Source organism: Xiphophorus maculatus, chromosome 18 (assembly GCF_002775205.1).
Source record: "Xiphophorus maculatus strain JP 163 A chromosome 18, X_maculatus-5.0-male, whole genome shotgun sequence".
NCBI lineage: Eukaryota > Metazoa > Chordata > Actinopteri > Cyprinodontiformes > Poeciliidae > Xiphophorus > Xiphophorus maculatus.
In genome coordinates, this window is record NC_036460.1 from 22407139 (window position 1) to 22421560 (window position 14422).

Here is a 14422-nt window from a genome sequence, read left to right on the forward strand (position 1 = left end):
TACTTGCCTCCATCTAAGGTATTGTCATCTATTTTTTTCCTCATCTCTAGAACCACTGCGGGTCACTTTGTCTCCAAAGAACCTCAAGACGGGGATCAGCAGTACAGTAATCCTCTCCTGTGCTGTCCAGGGTTCCCCCCACTTTACTGTTTCCTGGTACCGTAACACAGAACCTGTGATGCCTGATCAGCACTTTTCCATCCAAGGAGCACACAATGAGACACTCTTCATTTCTGCTGCACAAAAAAGACATTCTGGAGCTTACCAGTGCTTTGCCTCACGAAAGGGCCAGACTGCCCAGGACTTCTCCATCATACTGCTGGAAGGTAAAAAATAAAAAAGGTCTAATATTAACTATTTTCTCTCTGTTCTGTAATCTTACTCGCATTAAGGCTAGAATAAGGGTTTGTTTTTAGTCTCAATGATATAGTAGTTCAGCAGTATTTTAACATATTTAGACAAACAAAAAATGTTGGTGAACAATGTTGGACCTTTGCTTTATAGGTGAATGTGTAATGCAGTTGATTGCTAATATGTTCATTTATTGATTTTGAGAAGGCACAAATCCATGAAAAGGATAATTTTTGCTGTTCAAAACATCCAACATCTTTACCAGCATCTCTGTAAAGATTTGTTAAAAGATCAACTTATATTCCAGTAACCTAAAATCACATAAGATAATGAAAAATGTAACCTTATTTTTTTTGTCTATGTAGGGGGAAAAAAACCCATTTGTTTTTAATAAACTCACTGTTGGTACAATTGTCATTATCATTATGTTAATAATTTGTATTTTACTTTTCTTTTATTGTAGATTTATAGAAATGCTGTTTTATACACTGAAACACTACTCAGAGTAGAAGAAGAAAAAAAACTTTTAAAAAAACCCCAAAACCTAAGAGTTCATAATCATACCCATTGTTTTCTTTTACCACTTTGTGTTTGGCCTTAAACTCTTACTAAGAGTTTTACTTTCTGTGCCAGTGCAGACAGCTCACACAACCACAAAAATATGGACTGCACATGGCTTTCCACAGCGAGTCCTAAAAGACCTTAGCTGGTGGGTAAATGTCACAAAATATACAGCACAAAGCACTTTCTTCTAATTGCTTGATGGTGCAGGCAAAGTGTTTTACGAGGGCCTAGAAGAAATGAGAGCTGGAATAAAGTACCGCTGTTGGGTGATTTCCTATTTCTTATTTTTTTGCCTTATAATTTTTTGTCTTAGATGGTACGCCCCGTATTGTCGCCTCCTTCAGCGAACGAGTGGTGCTCCCTGGTGAGCCATTCTCCCTGATGTGTGCTGCCAAAGGAGCCCCTCCGCCTACCATCACCTGGACCCTGGATGACGAGCCCGTGGCTCGGGATCTGTCACGTGTGAGATCCAGCCAGTACACGCTCTCCGATGGGAGCACCGTTAGCTTCGTCAACGTCAGCAGCCCGCAGATTCGTGATGGAGGAGTGTATCGGTGCGCCGCACGAAACTCGGCTGGTAGTGCTGAGTACCAAGCGCGCATAAACGTAAGAGGTGCCTGTCTACTTTTCAATATCAGTCATACAGAGGCTTCCCATAGCCTGATCCCCCCCCCACCCTACCCTGACCAATAACCTCTACTGGACCCTCCTTTTGCTCTATTTCTGGCTCTGTATGTCTGTCTTTTCTCCTCTATATAGTTTTATTTTTCACACCTTTTTAATTTTGTTCTAAAAATAAATATTTCTAAAATTTCTAGATTTTTCTAAAATTTTATTTCTTGTTTTTTCTGGAAATTATATTTGTTGTGTCTTTTTTTCTTTGTGTCATTTTTTTTTTTTTTGCCATTTTATGTAATCAAAACCTCTGAGCATATATATTTTACAGTAGTGATGCATACACAATTCACATTAAGATACCTCCACAACCTATCTGTTTGAACAACCATTTTAAACAACCATTTTAAATCACCATATAAGCACTGTTTAGTCCAACATCTGAAAATGGAGAGCGACAGAACTGCGAATCTTTTTAGTGGAGTTTAGATCTATGGCCCAAACCGGTCGGGCTAAAATTATATGGTTGGTGGTCGAGCTTGGGCTTCTTTGGCTCATTTTTAATAAGCATACAACACAGAGAAAACTAAACAAGAATGCATAATATAAAGATGTGTTAATCTACTTATAAAAGTACAAATAGAGGAGAAAGTAGGTTACCCTGGTGAGGAAACAAAGAAAATAAGGTGCAGACGTGTATTAGCTTGTATATGCACACATGGCTCCATCCTGCTGGGCCCCTATCGCATATCCCAGAAGATTTGCACTTGGTTCACCCTACATTTACAACAAGTGAGAAAGTTGAGCTGGAATATGCAAAACAAAAGCTAAAAAACAAGGGAAGTAACACTTACAAACCAGCAGAGTGCAAAGTCAGATATCTGGATGAATTTTAAACTACCTTTGGTCTCAGGCCTCTAATTAGAGTTAATTAGCTGGGTTGGGTCAGGCTTGGATACAATGTGTATGGGCTCGGGTCAGGTCAGGTTGGATTTTTAGGCCTGATTTAAACACTACATTTCAGACACAAATGGCCAATGTACGCCGCTAAGCTACGGAAGGACAGCAATGATCAGAGAAGCAGCCAAGAGGACAATGGTAATCCTGGTGGAACTACAGGTATTTATAGCTCAGGCAAGAGAATGCATTGACATCGAATCAACTAATTATGAACGTCACAAGTTTGTGGAAATTTGGTAAAGTGCCAATGGACTAGCGATTTTAGCTGCGGTGAAAAATATTTCTACTGCTGGCTCATTCGACTTCACAATTATGCCCTACAGTTGGTCTCAATAAAGTACATTACACTTTGTGTGGGTAATATGAGAAAATATATTACATACACACTATGCACATGTACACATACACACATATATGCTTCAAATTAGTTAAAAGCAGACTGTACATTGGCTATACATCTAGTCATAGCAATTTAAGAAGCCATTATCGAAAATTCACCCATGAAACCTAAGATGAGAAGGAAGTAAATGATTATGTACTCGAGGAAGATTGGGTGAAACAAGAGAACAACTAAAAGAAGAAGACAGCTTCTTATAAGTGGAGCAGCTGATTGTAAACTTTGGTGAGAGAAGGGATGAAGCTACTGTTGTCTGGGATGACATTGATAAAGAGTGACGCCAATGAACAAAGTTGTATCATTCTCTCAGTCTCTCTCTCTTTCTCATTTTCTCTGTCTCTTTTCCTTTTGGTGAGATGTATAGTTGTGACATGCAAGTCTGCTCTAAGCAAACATGCCAGAAAGATTATTGAAGTGAGAATGAGCTCCAGTGTCAGAGAGTTTTAGCCATCCATGCTACACAAACTGTCAGAAATGGTGCGGCCACACATACATTGACACGCATACTTATGACCAGACTTCACAAAGCCCAATCATGCTATTCTGCTTTCCCACTCACTATGGTTTGCTTTATTCAAATTATCCTTTTCACTGAGCAACCAAGTTCACAGAGATGTACAGACGTAGCTGAACACATATTTATGTTAAGCCTGAGTGTGTGCGTTCACATGGGCGTGTGTGCATATATGTGATGGAGCTCCTGAATAATACATCTCTGACTCGTCAGAGTTGTGACTTCAAAGCTCAGAACATGCTGAGAGAAGGAGGAAAGGGAGAGAAAAAAAATAAGAGACCAAAAGATGGCAGGGGTATAGGAGAGGGTGTCAGAAAAAGCAAAAACAAGATGAACAATGGTGAGAAGGTCAAAGACGAAGTGACGGATGACTGAGAGATGGCTCTCAATTTCTGCCAAAAATGCTAAACGTTTTCTGTCAAATTACACATAGTTTTCTGAAGAAGCATTTTGCTCCAACATGGGAGCTTCTTTTACTACTGTAGATGGATAGGAATAAACAGTATTTCGTGACTTTTTCCTTTGACAATGACTCCAGCAAATTTCATAGAATTCATTCTTGTATATTTTTATAATATTAGTCATAGATAGACAACAAAACAGCACAGAAAACATACGTTGGTATTTGCAAGAGAAACACAAAATGCATTAAAAATGGGGAGTCACAAAAAATTAATATTTGAGATGTTGAAAATTGCTTTGTCAGTTGCTGTGGAGGTGTCTTACCTTTCAGGACCAATCAGTCAGCATAAATTAACAGACTGCTATTCTTAGGCTTAGATATAGATCCACCTCCTTCAAATAATCCAGAAATATTTAAATAAACTAGAAAAAAAATAAAACAAAACCATGTAAGTTTTCCTGCATTCACTTACTTAGATTTTTTTGCCTTTGTAGTTAATGCAGTCAGTTCTGTTTTTTGTTTTTGTTGATAAAGAGCTTTAAACAAAATCTCATCTCCTCTCCAGAATGAGAAAAATAAGAGCTTTATTGATAATCTTTCTTCTGGTCTATGTAGATATAGAGGAACAGGCACATCTCATAACAATTTTATGCGATATATTTTCAATAGCCCTCATTCGGGTATTCCAATACAGCTCCAGATTTAAAATGCCATTTTACCAGAAAATCAGAAGATGTCTTAACCTCTATCTCTTTCTAAACTTTATTTTTTTCGAAACTTTTTTGTCTGAGTTCTGTCTTTTTTCCTTACCCCTCTCCCCAACTCCCTTCCTTTTCCACCTCCCCTTTCGGCATTATTCCTAAAATTCCAAGACCTGCTATTGGCACCATAAACTAATAATCTTCTTTTTCCCCTCTTTCTTTTTCTTTCTCTGATTGTACCTCTCTTTCTTTCCCCACATATCTGTATTTATCTCTTTCTCCAAATCAGGGCCTCCGAGGATTAGGCCTATGAAGAATATTACAGCGGTGGCAGGAAGAAACACTTTCATAAACTGCAGAGTAATTGGGTATCCTTATTACTCAATTAACTGGTACAAGGAGGGAATTCTGCTGCCTGACAACCATCGTCAGGTGAGGTCCACTTTAAACTCGTAAAATATAATGCACACTGCACAAATAAGGGGATTTTTTATGTTCTTCCTACAGTCCAAAAACATACTCTTCACAATTACCCTTCTGTGTTACTGATGACGTATCAGTGCATGCTAATACATTCATGATACTTCTCCAGGTGGTGTTTGAGAATGGGACACTTAAGCTCAGCGATGTTCAGAAAGGCATGGATGAGGGCGCCTATGTGTGCAGCGTGCTGATCCAGCCACAGCTATTCATCACACAAACCATTTATGTCACCGTCAAAGGTCAGTTACAGACATGACACTACTGAATATGATATCTGACTTACTGAAAGGAGGTGTGGAACGTCATCTAACACTACAACTGGACACTTCCTCGGTTGTACATGATTTCTGCTCGTACGCATGATCCAGTTGGAGTTCAGATAGACCATTTGAATGTGCAAAATTCAATGTGCTGCTACACATAAGTACAATATTTTATCTAGACACTCTCTCTGCTACGTATAGGTAGCATCCTAAATAACTTTTCTTTTTGTTAGCATCTTAATTTTTAATCAAATGTTGATTTGGTTGACTCTGACAGTCATGGGAAGTTAAATTATCTACTAAGTTCGATTATAATAATATTTTCATGTGAGTGTAGTTCTAAGTTGTTCAAAATCTTTTTTCACTAGGAATAATTCTGACTCTAGCTCCAACATCTATGTGTGCACTACTAGACCTTGTACAGCACTGTGTGTCCTTTGCGTTTAATGTGACAAATCCCATCATAAGTGCAAAGACAGTTTATCTCTGCAATCCTACAGCATTTTATATGTACTTAAACATTATGTGAATGAGATATTTCACACCCCACCTCCTTCCAAGGGGTAGCGCTCCATTCTATCCCTTTTGGTCATTTTTGTGGTCCGATAGCAGCGATATCTACCGGAAGAGAAACTTTTTATTCCAAAGATAAAGATGTCAACAAAAACCCAGCATGTTTAAGCCAGGATCTGACCCAGAGCAGGAGAATACAGACAACGAACCTGCAGAGCCATGCATTCAAATGAATGGATCAGAATGGCGTTATTACAGTATTTACACTCGTCATCCATACCAACTACCTGCAACATGGAGCGTAGTTTAACTATAGTGTCCATGCATGTCAGATACCTATTAAAATATTAATGCTACCACAATTTGAATGAAGTAAAGAAAGTCGTGACATGGTTAATGAATGAGCAACAAGAATGACAATAAATGTATTTAGATCACTGTGAGGAAAAAAAATGGCAGATTCGCAAAACTGAGCCAGAAGTCCATGCCCTTGTTTAGCATTTCCACAGCAAATGTAGTGATGTAATAGGCGAGAAAACGTAATAGGTAATAGAGAAAAATGAACAGACTGAAAACTATGACTCAAAAAGAATGTAAATATATCTGCATAGCACCGGGAGAGGACAACAAATTAAAATTTTTGACGCGTAATATATGTATTTAATAGCATAGTTTTTTGTTGTTTTTTTTTTACAATATTTTACACAATGCCCACACGTAATTACTGATGTGTAATTTTTAAGCACTTGAAAGCCTCACAATGCATTGTATAGAACATGAAACCCCATCAGATTTGATTCAGCTTTCTGGAGTTTGTTCCTTTAACTTTACCTTCACAAAGAAATTGTCAAAAACTTGATTTTTCCACTGATGTTTTTCCAATATGAAATCCATTATTGTCCTTCAATCTTGTTCACTTTATAAACGATCAACAATCTCAGATCTGCCTGCTGAAACCTTTCATTCACCTTTTATGTTATGGTGCACTTTTGTCTTTGGCTCTGAGACAACTTGTAATCAGTTCTTTGCTTGTCTTCAACCCAGTCTCAGGTTAAGCCATTTTTGAATATGTTAATCAGTGCTGCTCCAGGATGCTTGAAGTTCTTTCTACTTCATAATGTTTTTTATGAAGGATTTGTCAATCAGGTTGGTTGTTAGGATTATCATTCATAGCAGTGACAAAGAACAAATCAGTGAAGAGGAATTATGATCCTTTTTAATCTACTTTGGTTTAGTGCCATAAACAGAGTGATTGTTGGAATGGTTAGAAGCAGGACTGTTTTAGTGAAACGGAATGAGAAGAAAAAAGAAAGCTCTGTGCATTCCCTCTAATGACCCCTGATTAGGGGGCAGAGAGGCCAAGTGCAAGCTCTCAGCCACTCAGCAATTAAAGAGAGCAGGAGGGCTATTGTATAAGTTTTGTGTGCTCCTCGCTCATTGCACGCGTTCGTATAAATGAAAAGTATGTGTTGTGAATATTTTTTCTTCCTAATGTTACGTGCTGTCCTTAGCTGCAACAGAACAACATGTTTGTTCCAGGAAGTTGTGAAGTGTGAGTGTGGGTTGTGTTCGTTCCCTCGACGTGTGAGATTTTTGTTGTTTCCTTGTTTTGCATGCTGCAGTGTTTAAGTTTAGGAGCAGGCTACCACTTACATGTGTGTGCATATGCACATTCTTCTTGCTGTTTGTTGATGTAGGTATGTGTTTACTTGAATTTGTGCCCATCATGCCTCTGATTTAATTAGATGAATGTTAATGAGGCCCAGATAAAATCTCCCAGATGTCTCTGCTGAAACACCAAGACCCCCCTCCCAGCCCCCATTGTCATCCCCCTCTTCAAATCATCAGCGTCAGCTGGTATCCATGCCAACACAGTTTTTCTCCCCTATGGATGGTGCTCTAATTAGAGCAGCTATTATGGGTTGGCTTGAGCAGGGCAGGGTGGGTTGGAGTGGAGCAGTTGGTGAGGGCCACTGTGGAGGGTTTAGTGGGTTAGTTGCCCAAGTTTTGTCGATGGAAGTTTTTAATCTTTAAGATATCAGGGTAAGAAGATAGACACAAGACATCATTAGTATTAGATTACTTTATTAACAGAGAAAGAGACATGTTAATGATATTGTCAGAAGGAAATAAGTGATTCTATGGGCAGATTTTTTGAAAAGAGCACTTTTTTCCCTTTTTATTGCACCTTCTTCTCTTTTTCTTCAACTAAATTCTTCTTATTCCTTTACCTCGGTTTTTCTCTTTCATTTATTCTGTCTCTTACCCTTTTAGTCCCCCCGCTGATCCAGCCGTTTGACTTTCCCCCAACCTCCATCGGTAAATTGATGTACATCGCCTGTGTGGTGTCATCTGGAGACATGCCCATACGAATCACCTGGCGTAAGGACGGCCAGGAGATCGTGCCCTCCTCGGGGATCACCATTGACACAAAGGAGTTTATGAGTTCACTGCAGATTTCCAAAGTGTCGCTCAAACACAACGGCAACTACACCTGCATCGCTAGCAACGATGCTGCTACTGTCAGCACAGAGAGGCAGCTCACAGTTACAGGTAAGCAAACAAGAAGGCTATAGGCACAAAAATATTTGGTATAATTAGAGAATTAGCTTCAGGAGAGCTGGAAAATAAAAAGGCACCGTGAGACTGATAAGAGATTATTCTTAACATTTACAGTACAGACCAAAAGTTTGGACACACCTTCTAATTCAATGAGTTTTCTTTATTTTCATGACTATTTATAAGGCAAGAAATCCCACTTATTAACCTGACAGGGCAGGTTGACCTATGAAGTGAAAACCATTTCAGGTGACTACCTCTTGAAGCTCATCAAGAAAATGCAGAGTGTGTGTAAAGCAGTAATCACAGCAAAAGGTTGCTACTTTGAAGAAACTAGAATATTAGGGGTATTTTCAGTTGTTTTACACTTTTTTGTTTAGTGCATATTTCCACATGTGTTATTCATAGTTTTGATGCCTTCAGTGTGAATCTACAATGTCAATAGTCATGAAAATAAAGGAAACTCATTGAATTAAAAGGTGTGTCCAAACTTTTGGTCTGTACTGTATATCGTGAATGTGGCTGTAATTAAACAATTTTTACCTTGTAAATTCAGTTGTTGTGAAGTTGTAAAGTTAGTTGTAAAAAAGATTAATTGTAAGTCTTGTTGAAAGTATTTAAAATCAATGTAAAACAACTGCTATTTCCCTTTTATAAATTATGAAATAAAAAGAAGCAATAAATCTGGAATAAATTTGATTTATTTGTTTATTTTTCATTGGCCTTAATGTCTTTCACACATAAATTGTGAGTTTATGGAGCCACATATTACATCAAATACTAATATTATTGTTCAGATTTTTGAAGTGGAGTAGACTAGACTTACAAGCATCCATGTATTCATTACAACAGATGGTGGCCAGAGTGATCTCAGTCTCCAAGATCAAGGTGTAGCACGTTGATACTCACAACAGAGTCAGCATAAGAACTCCTGTCTTCTAAAACAGCTCATATTTTCAAGGTTTCAAATTCACTTTTAAACTGCTACACTTTCAGATCAGATGAAGGCTGTCTGTTGTAAGCCGAGCAACATGGAACATCTTTTGATGGTTAAACAGTCCTACATACAGTACATGTACTTGGATAAAATCAGCTTGTCATCACAGCACAAACAAGCCTGCATCAACTGGTTCATCCTCACATGTCGTCTCTGGACAGATGTGTGAAAGCAGCTAAGAAATTTGCAATACGTTAAAAGAAAATAGCAAAGTTTTATTTTTAGCCTATGCATACACATGAATGCAGATGATGGTGTATGTGACTTGCACAGAATCTTAAATACACTCAGGTCAAAAGTTTTGACACTCACCTAAATTGAAATTAATTGGCTTTTGACTTGTACTGAAGCACATTTTTTTAAATGATTTTCCAGTTCCTCCACGATTTGTTGTGCAGCCCAACAACCAGGATGGCATCTATGGCAAATCAGCAATCTTGAACTGTTCTGTTGATGGATACCCTCCTCCTAAGGTCATGTGGAAGCACGCCAGAGGAGCTTTAGGTACATACCGATGTGCATGTGTCATATTCTTCTGTCAACATTTGCCTGAAAAATACTTTACAATAACCTTCCCTGTTTGGCTCTCACCTTTTGTCCAGCTGGGATTGGAAACCCACAGCAGTACCACCCGGTTCCTCTAACTGGCCGCATTCAGATCATGACTAATGGCTCCCTGCTGATCAGACATGTACTGGAGGAAGATCGAGGTTTCTACCTCTGTCAGGCCTCCAATGGCGTGGGTTCGGACATCAGCAAGAGTATGGTCCTCACTGTTAAGAGTGAGTATACAAATGCACACATGGAAACGAGGTAGGAGTAGAGATGGAACATTTAGGAGGCTCTGATTTTGCTTTATTAGGATCCTTGCACCATCAAGCCAATAAATTAGCTCGCAGTACCTTCGGATTGATGAAGCAAAGGTGACGATTAACAGAGGGGAAAAAAGAGCACCCCCGAGTGAGAGCAGTTTGTTTGCAAACCTGTAATAGACAGTGAGAAGATAACTGAGCCATTGATCTTTTGACTCATGGGATCTGTGTTGAGACAGTCAAAAAGACTTTGAGCTTGATCGTTATCTGTAATCAATGACTCTATCCCGCTCTGCCTGTCAGGAACCTCCAAGCCTTGTATAAAAATGAAAAGGAAACAGTATATGTGCACACACTCATAAATCCAAAAACAAAGATTATTACTATCAAGTACAGCACCATCCAAGGCTAATGTATTCTGTAACTTGCAGTGCATTGATCTTGCAATTCAGCTGTTCTCACAAGAGAGACGTTAAGCTTGATATCTGGCAGTTTTTAACACTTGCGCACACAATCTAGTAAAACAAGGTGCAGATAACTGCATCTACTGTTCTCAAGATGTTTTTCTATCCATGGGGCTGCCCCGCTCTCTCCGGTGCACTCCTTTCTCCTTCTCGTGTTAGTGTTATTGATTAAACCGTTCCTCTCCTCTGCCTCCCTCAATTCTGTCTGTTTCGCTCAGCGGAGAAGCGGGAAAAGCGGAAAAGACGGCGAGTGGGATGAATAAGTGATGAAAACAAAACAGCAGAACCCTCGTCAGATCGATACTGTGGGTGTGTGGGCGTGAGTGCGCGTGTTGGACTTAGAAGATTGAGTATGTGAGGGATATGTGTATCGTACACGAAAGGTGGAGTGTATTGTTTTTGCCTCTTCGTTCACTTACTCCCCTTATGTTAACTATTGGAGAATGAGAAAGGAGGTTTATTGACTTTACCTCAATGACCACAGCTCTTGATTGCTCTAATGCATTGGAACTCTGTTACTCTGAGCTCCTCCTTCCACTGCCAGCTATCCTATACCTCTCTCTGCTCTTTCACGTCTGTCTCTTTTCACTTAAATTCTGCTTAGTACTCTTGACTTACTCTTGACTTTTCTTTCATTCCTCTTTTATCTCTGTCATCCAGCATCCCTATCTATTTAGTGATTTCCTTTGCTTCTACCTATTTGCCCACACCTTCCTTTCATCTTACACTCGATTTCCTCTCTCCCATTAGTCCCAGCAATGATCACCAGTCACCCCAACACTACCATGGCCAAAAAGGGTCATGTGAAGGAGCTGAACTGCACAGCCAGAGGAGAATGGCCCATCATCATCCGTTGGGAAAGAGGTGACACAGTGATTGACCCAGATCGCAACCCCCGGTACTCCATAACCACAAGCCCCAATGAAAAGACAGATGAGGTGTTGTCTACTCTCAAGGTAAAACACATTTGTTTATAGGAGAACGCTAAGCTGATGAAATCAGACAACTGTGTGTTTTTTACTCACATCTTTGACAAATAGCTTACTTTAATTTTTTTCACGTTTCCTGTTGTCCACAAATGTTTTTATTTAGAGGTTTTACCTTGGTGGGATGGGTGAAGTGGTGAAGGTTTGCATTGCTGGGCTACACATAGTGAATCTTAGCGGTGCCTCATCGAAGTATTGAGTCCCCTAAACTATCAGAAAGCATACTAGCGCTTCTGAGTGTCTGACCAATCACATCGGAATATCACAAAGATGTAAAATTTTATACAGTTCACACAGTATTAGTATAAAAAGATATTTTATCTTGAATATAGAGATCTTGCTGTTTTTTCACCTATCTAATATTGCTTTTTAGTATAATGTTACCAATCTTCTTGTAATGGGATTGAGATTGTTCTGATATGAATAAAGTAATTAAATCTTAACAACAATTAAAACAGAACTACTGAAAGTACATTTTTAAAACGATGTACATACTACTCACATTATTAGTAACACCCGTAAAGAGAAGAGAGGTATTTACTAATTATTGTACAGTGGGTTGATATTGTGTTGAGTTCTTTGAGGATTATTCTTGATGCATTAAGAATTAGAAAATAATTAACAATTATAAATTAACAAAACTACAACTTTGAAACTTTGATCTGGTAGCCGGACAGCAAATTGTGAATCAAAATGTATGACAGGCATCAAAAAATTTTCATAATTTCAACTGATGTAATGCAATGTCACCTAAACAGTTTCTAACAAACACACAGAAGAAACAGTCATTAAGACTCTCCCCAACACAACATTCCAGCAGTGTGAATGAGTTGTTTTGTCTCTTTGACGCTTCTCTTTCTGCATTTCTCTCTGTAGCTAAAGCCAGCAGAGCGTGAAGATTCAGTCTTCTTCTCCTGTCATGCCATCAACTCTTATGGAGAAGGACGAGGCCTTATCCAACTCACTGTGCAAGGTATTCATTCAAGTCAATATTTTCATATAAATTAAAAACTGCATTGCTAACACTTCCCCACTTTTTGTTGCACCATCTGGTGTGTTTGTGTTATTTAGTTCTTAAATTCTCCTTAAATTTCTCAGAGCCTCCAGACCCTCCAGAGCTAGAAGTGCGAGAAGTAAAAGATCGTAGCATGAATCTTCGATGGACACAAAGATTTGATGGAAATAGCGTCATTACCTCCTATGACATTGAATACAAAAACAAGACAGGTAACTTCAACTAGACTGCTTGTTGACGCAACAGAGCATTTTATAATTTACTGTAACTGTTGGTTACTAAAATTATATTTATTTCATTTTTCGTCTTGACAGATACTTGGGAGCTGAAGCATGCCACTCGAAATATATCTCCCACAAACAATCAGGCCAACATAGTAGACCTCCACCCTGCATCCGTCTACAGTATCCGTATGTTCTCATACAATGCAATAGGCAAGAGTGAGGCCAGTAAAGAGCTCACCATCAGCACCGAAGAAGCACGTAGGTTTCTGAACTGCACTTTCTTTACTTTTGCATTTATGTTGGTTCGAATTCTTTTTAAAAAAATAAGATGTACTACAAATAGTAAAACCCTAAACTGTGTTTTAATGGGAATTAATGATACAGACTTTGACTTTGTCTTTCACTGCGCAGAGCCTGATGGTCCTCCAATGGATGTCGTCCTTCAGCCAGTCACCTCTCAAAGCATCCGGGTGACCTGGAAGGCAAGTTTATACAACATGTACCTTGCTTCCTTAATAGTTTTGCTCCTGTAAGCAAGCTTCTCTATTCAGTTAATCAATCAAATGTATTTGTATAGGATAAATTCAGCAACAAAGTGCTGAAATGTGCACTTCATAAAACAGTGTTGAACATCATAAAACACAAGAATTTAAATTAAAAAGTTATCAAAACACCATGCAGTTGACAATTGAGAAACCAGTCACAAACATTACATTTTGACAAGTGAAATGATCAAATTCATCAATACATGTCCAGTATGTTGATCAATGTTTCATTTATTATGGTACAAAGTATTTCTAAACATGTGAGTTTTTAGTCTTGATTTAGAGGAAGTCAGTCTTTCAGCTGTTTTGGAGTTTTCTGAAAGTTTGTTACAGATTTGTGGTGCATAGAAGCTGAATGCTGCTTCTCTGTGTTTGGTTCTGGTTCTGGGCATGCAGACCAGAACCAGAAAACCTGAGAGGTCTTCAGGGAGGTTGATACAACAGATCTTTATTGTAATGTGATGCTAAGCCATTCAGTGATTTATAAACTAACACCAGTACTGTAAAATTTTTTGTCTGAGCTACAGGATGCCAGTGTTAGAATTTTTTATGTTAAAGTTACTTTTCAATGTGTTAAGTTACCAAATGTAGCATAAGTAGGGGTATGTCGTTGGTGCTTTGTTGCAAGCTCAAAGCACCAACCTTTACAATATCTTAGTCTCACTGCACCAGACGAAATAATTTTCTAATAGCAGCTGGAGGTACCAAATACCATAACTAATACACTTTTTCTGTTCTTGCTACATTTCTCTGCAGGCTCCAAGAAAAGAGCTACAGAATGGGGTTATCCGCGGTTATCAGATCGGCTACAGAGAGAATGGCCCTGGCAGCAACGGCCAGTACAGCATTGTTGAGATGAAAGCCACTGGGGACAGTGAGGTCTACACCCTGGACAACCTGAAGAAGTTTGCTCAGTACGGCGTGGTTGTCCAGGCCTTCAACAGAGCAGGCACAGGACCTTCAAGCTCAGAGATCAATGCGACAACACTGGAGGATGGTAAGGTTTACCACAAACAAAACACACATCAGGTGTCATCATTATTACTGGTGATTCAT

General features: G+C 38.8%; 1 protein-coding gene across 4 annotated transcripts in view; it reads left to right on the forward strand.

Annotated features, from left to right (window-relative positions):
- Positions 1-14422, forward strand: part of LOC102220268 (Down syndrome cell adhesion molecule-like protein 1 homolog) — a 110117-nt gene that overhangs the window by 65649 nt on the left and 30046 nt on the right. For all 4 annotated transcript variants that reach the window (XM_023351424.1, XM_023351425.1, XM_023351426.1 and 1 more), the window contains 13 exons: positions 51-326; positions 1229-1528; positions 4795-4937; positions 5098-5227; positions 8039-8317; positions 9696-9824; positions 9923-10102; positions 11347-11552; positions 12459-12555; positions 12681-12809; positions 12912-13079; positions 13233-13303; positions 14123-14363. In XM_023351424.1, the coding sequence (XP_023207192.1) occupies positions 51-326; positions 1229-1528; positions 4795-4937; positions 5098-5227; positions 8039-8317; positions 9696-9824; positions 9923-10102; positions 11347-11552; positions 12459-12555; positions 12681-12809; positions 12912-13079; positions 13233-13303; positions 14123-14363 (2349 nt within the window). The remainder of the gene's footprint in view (positions 1-50; positions 327-1228; positions 1529-4794; positions 4938-5097; positions 5228-8038; positions 8318-9695; positions 9825-9922; positions 10103-11346; positions 11553-12458; positions 12556-12680; positions 12810-12911; positions 13080-13232; positions 13304-14122; positions 14364-14422) is intronic.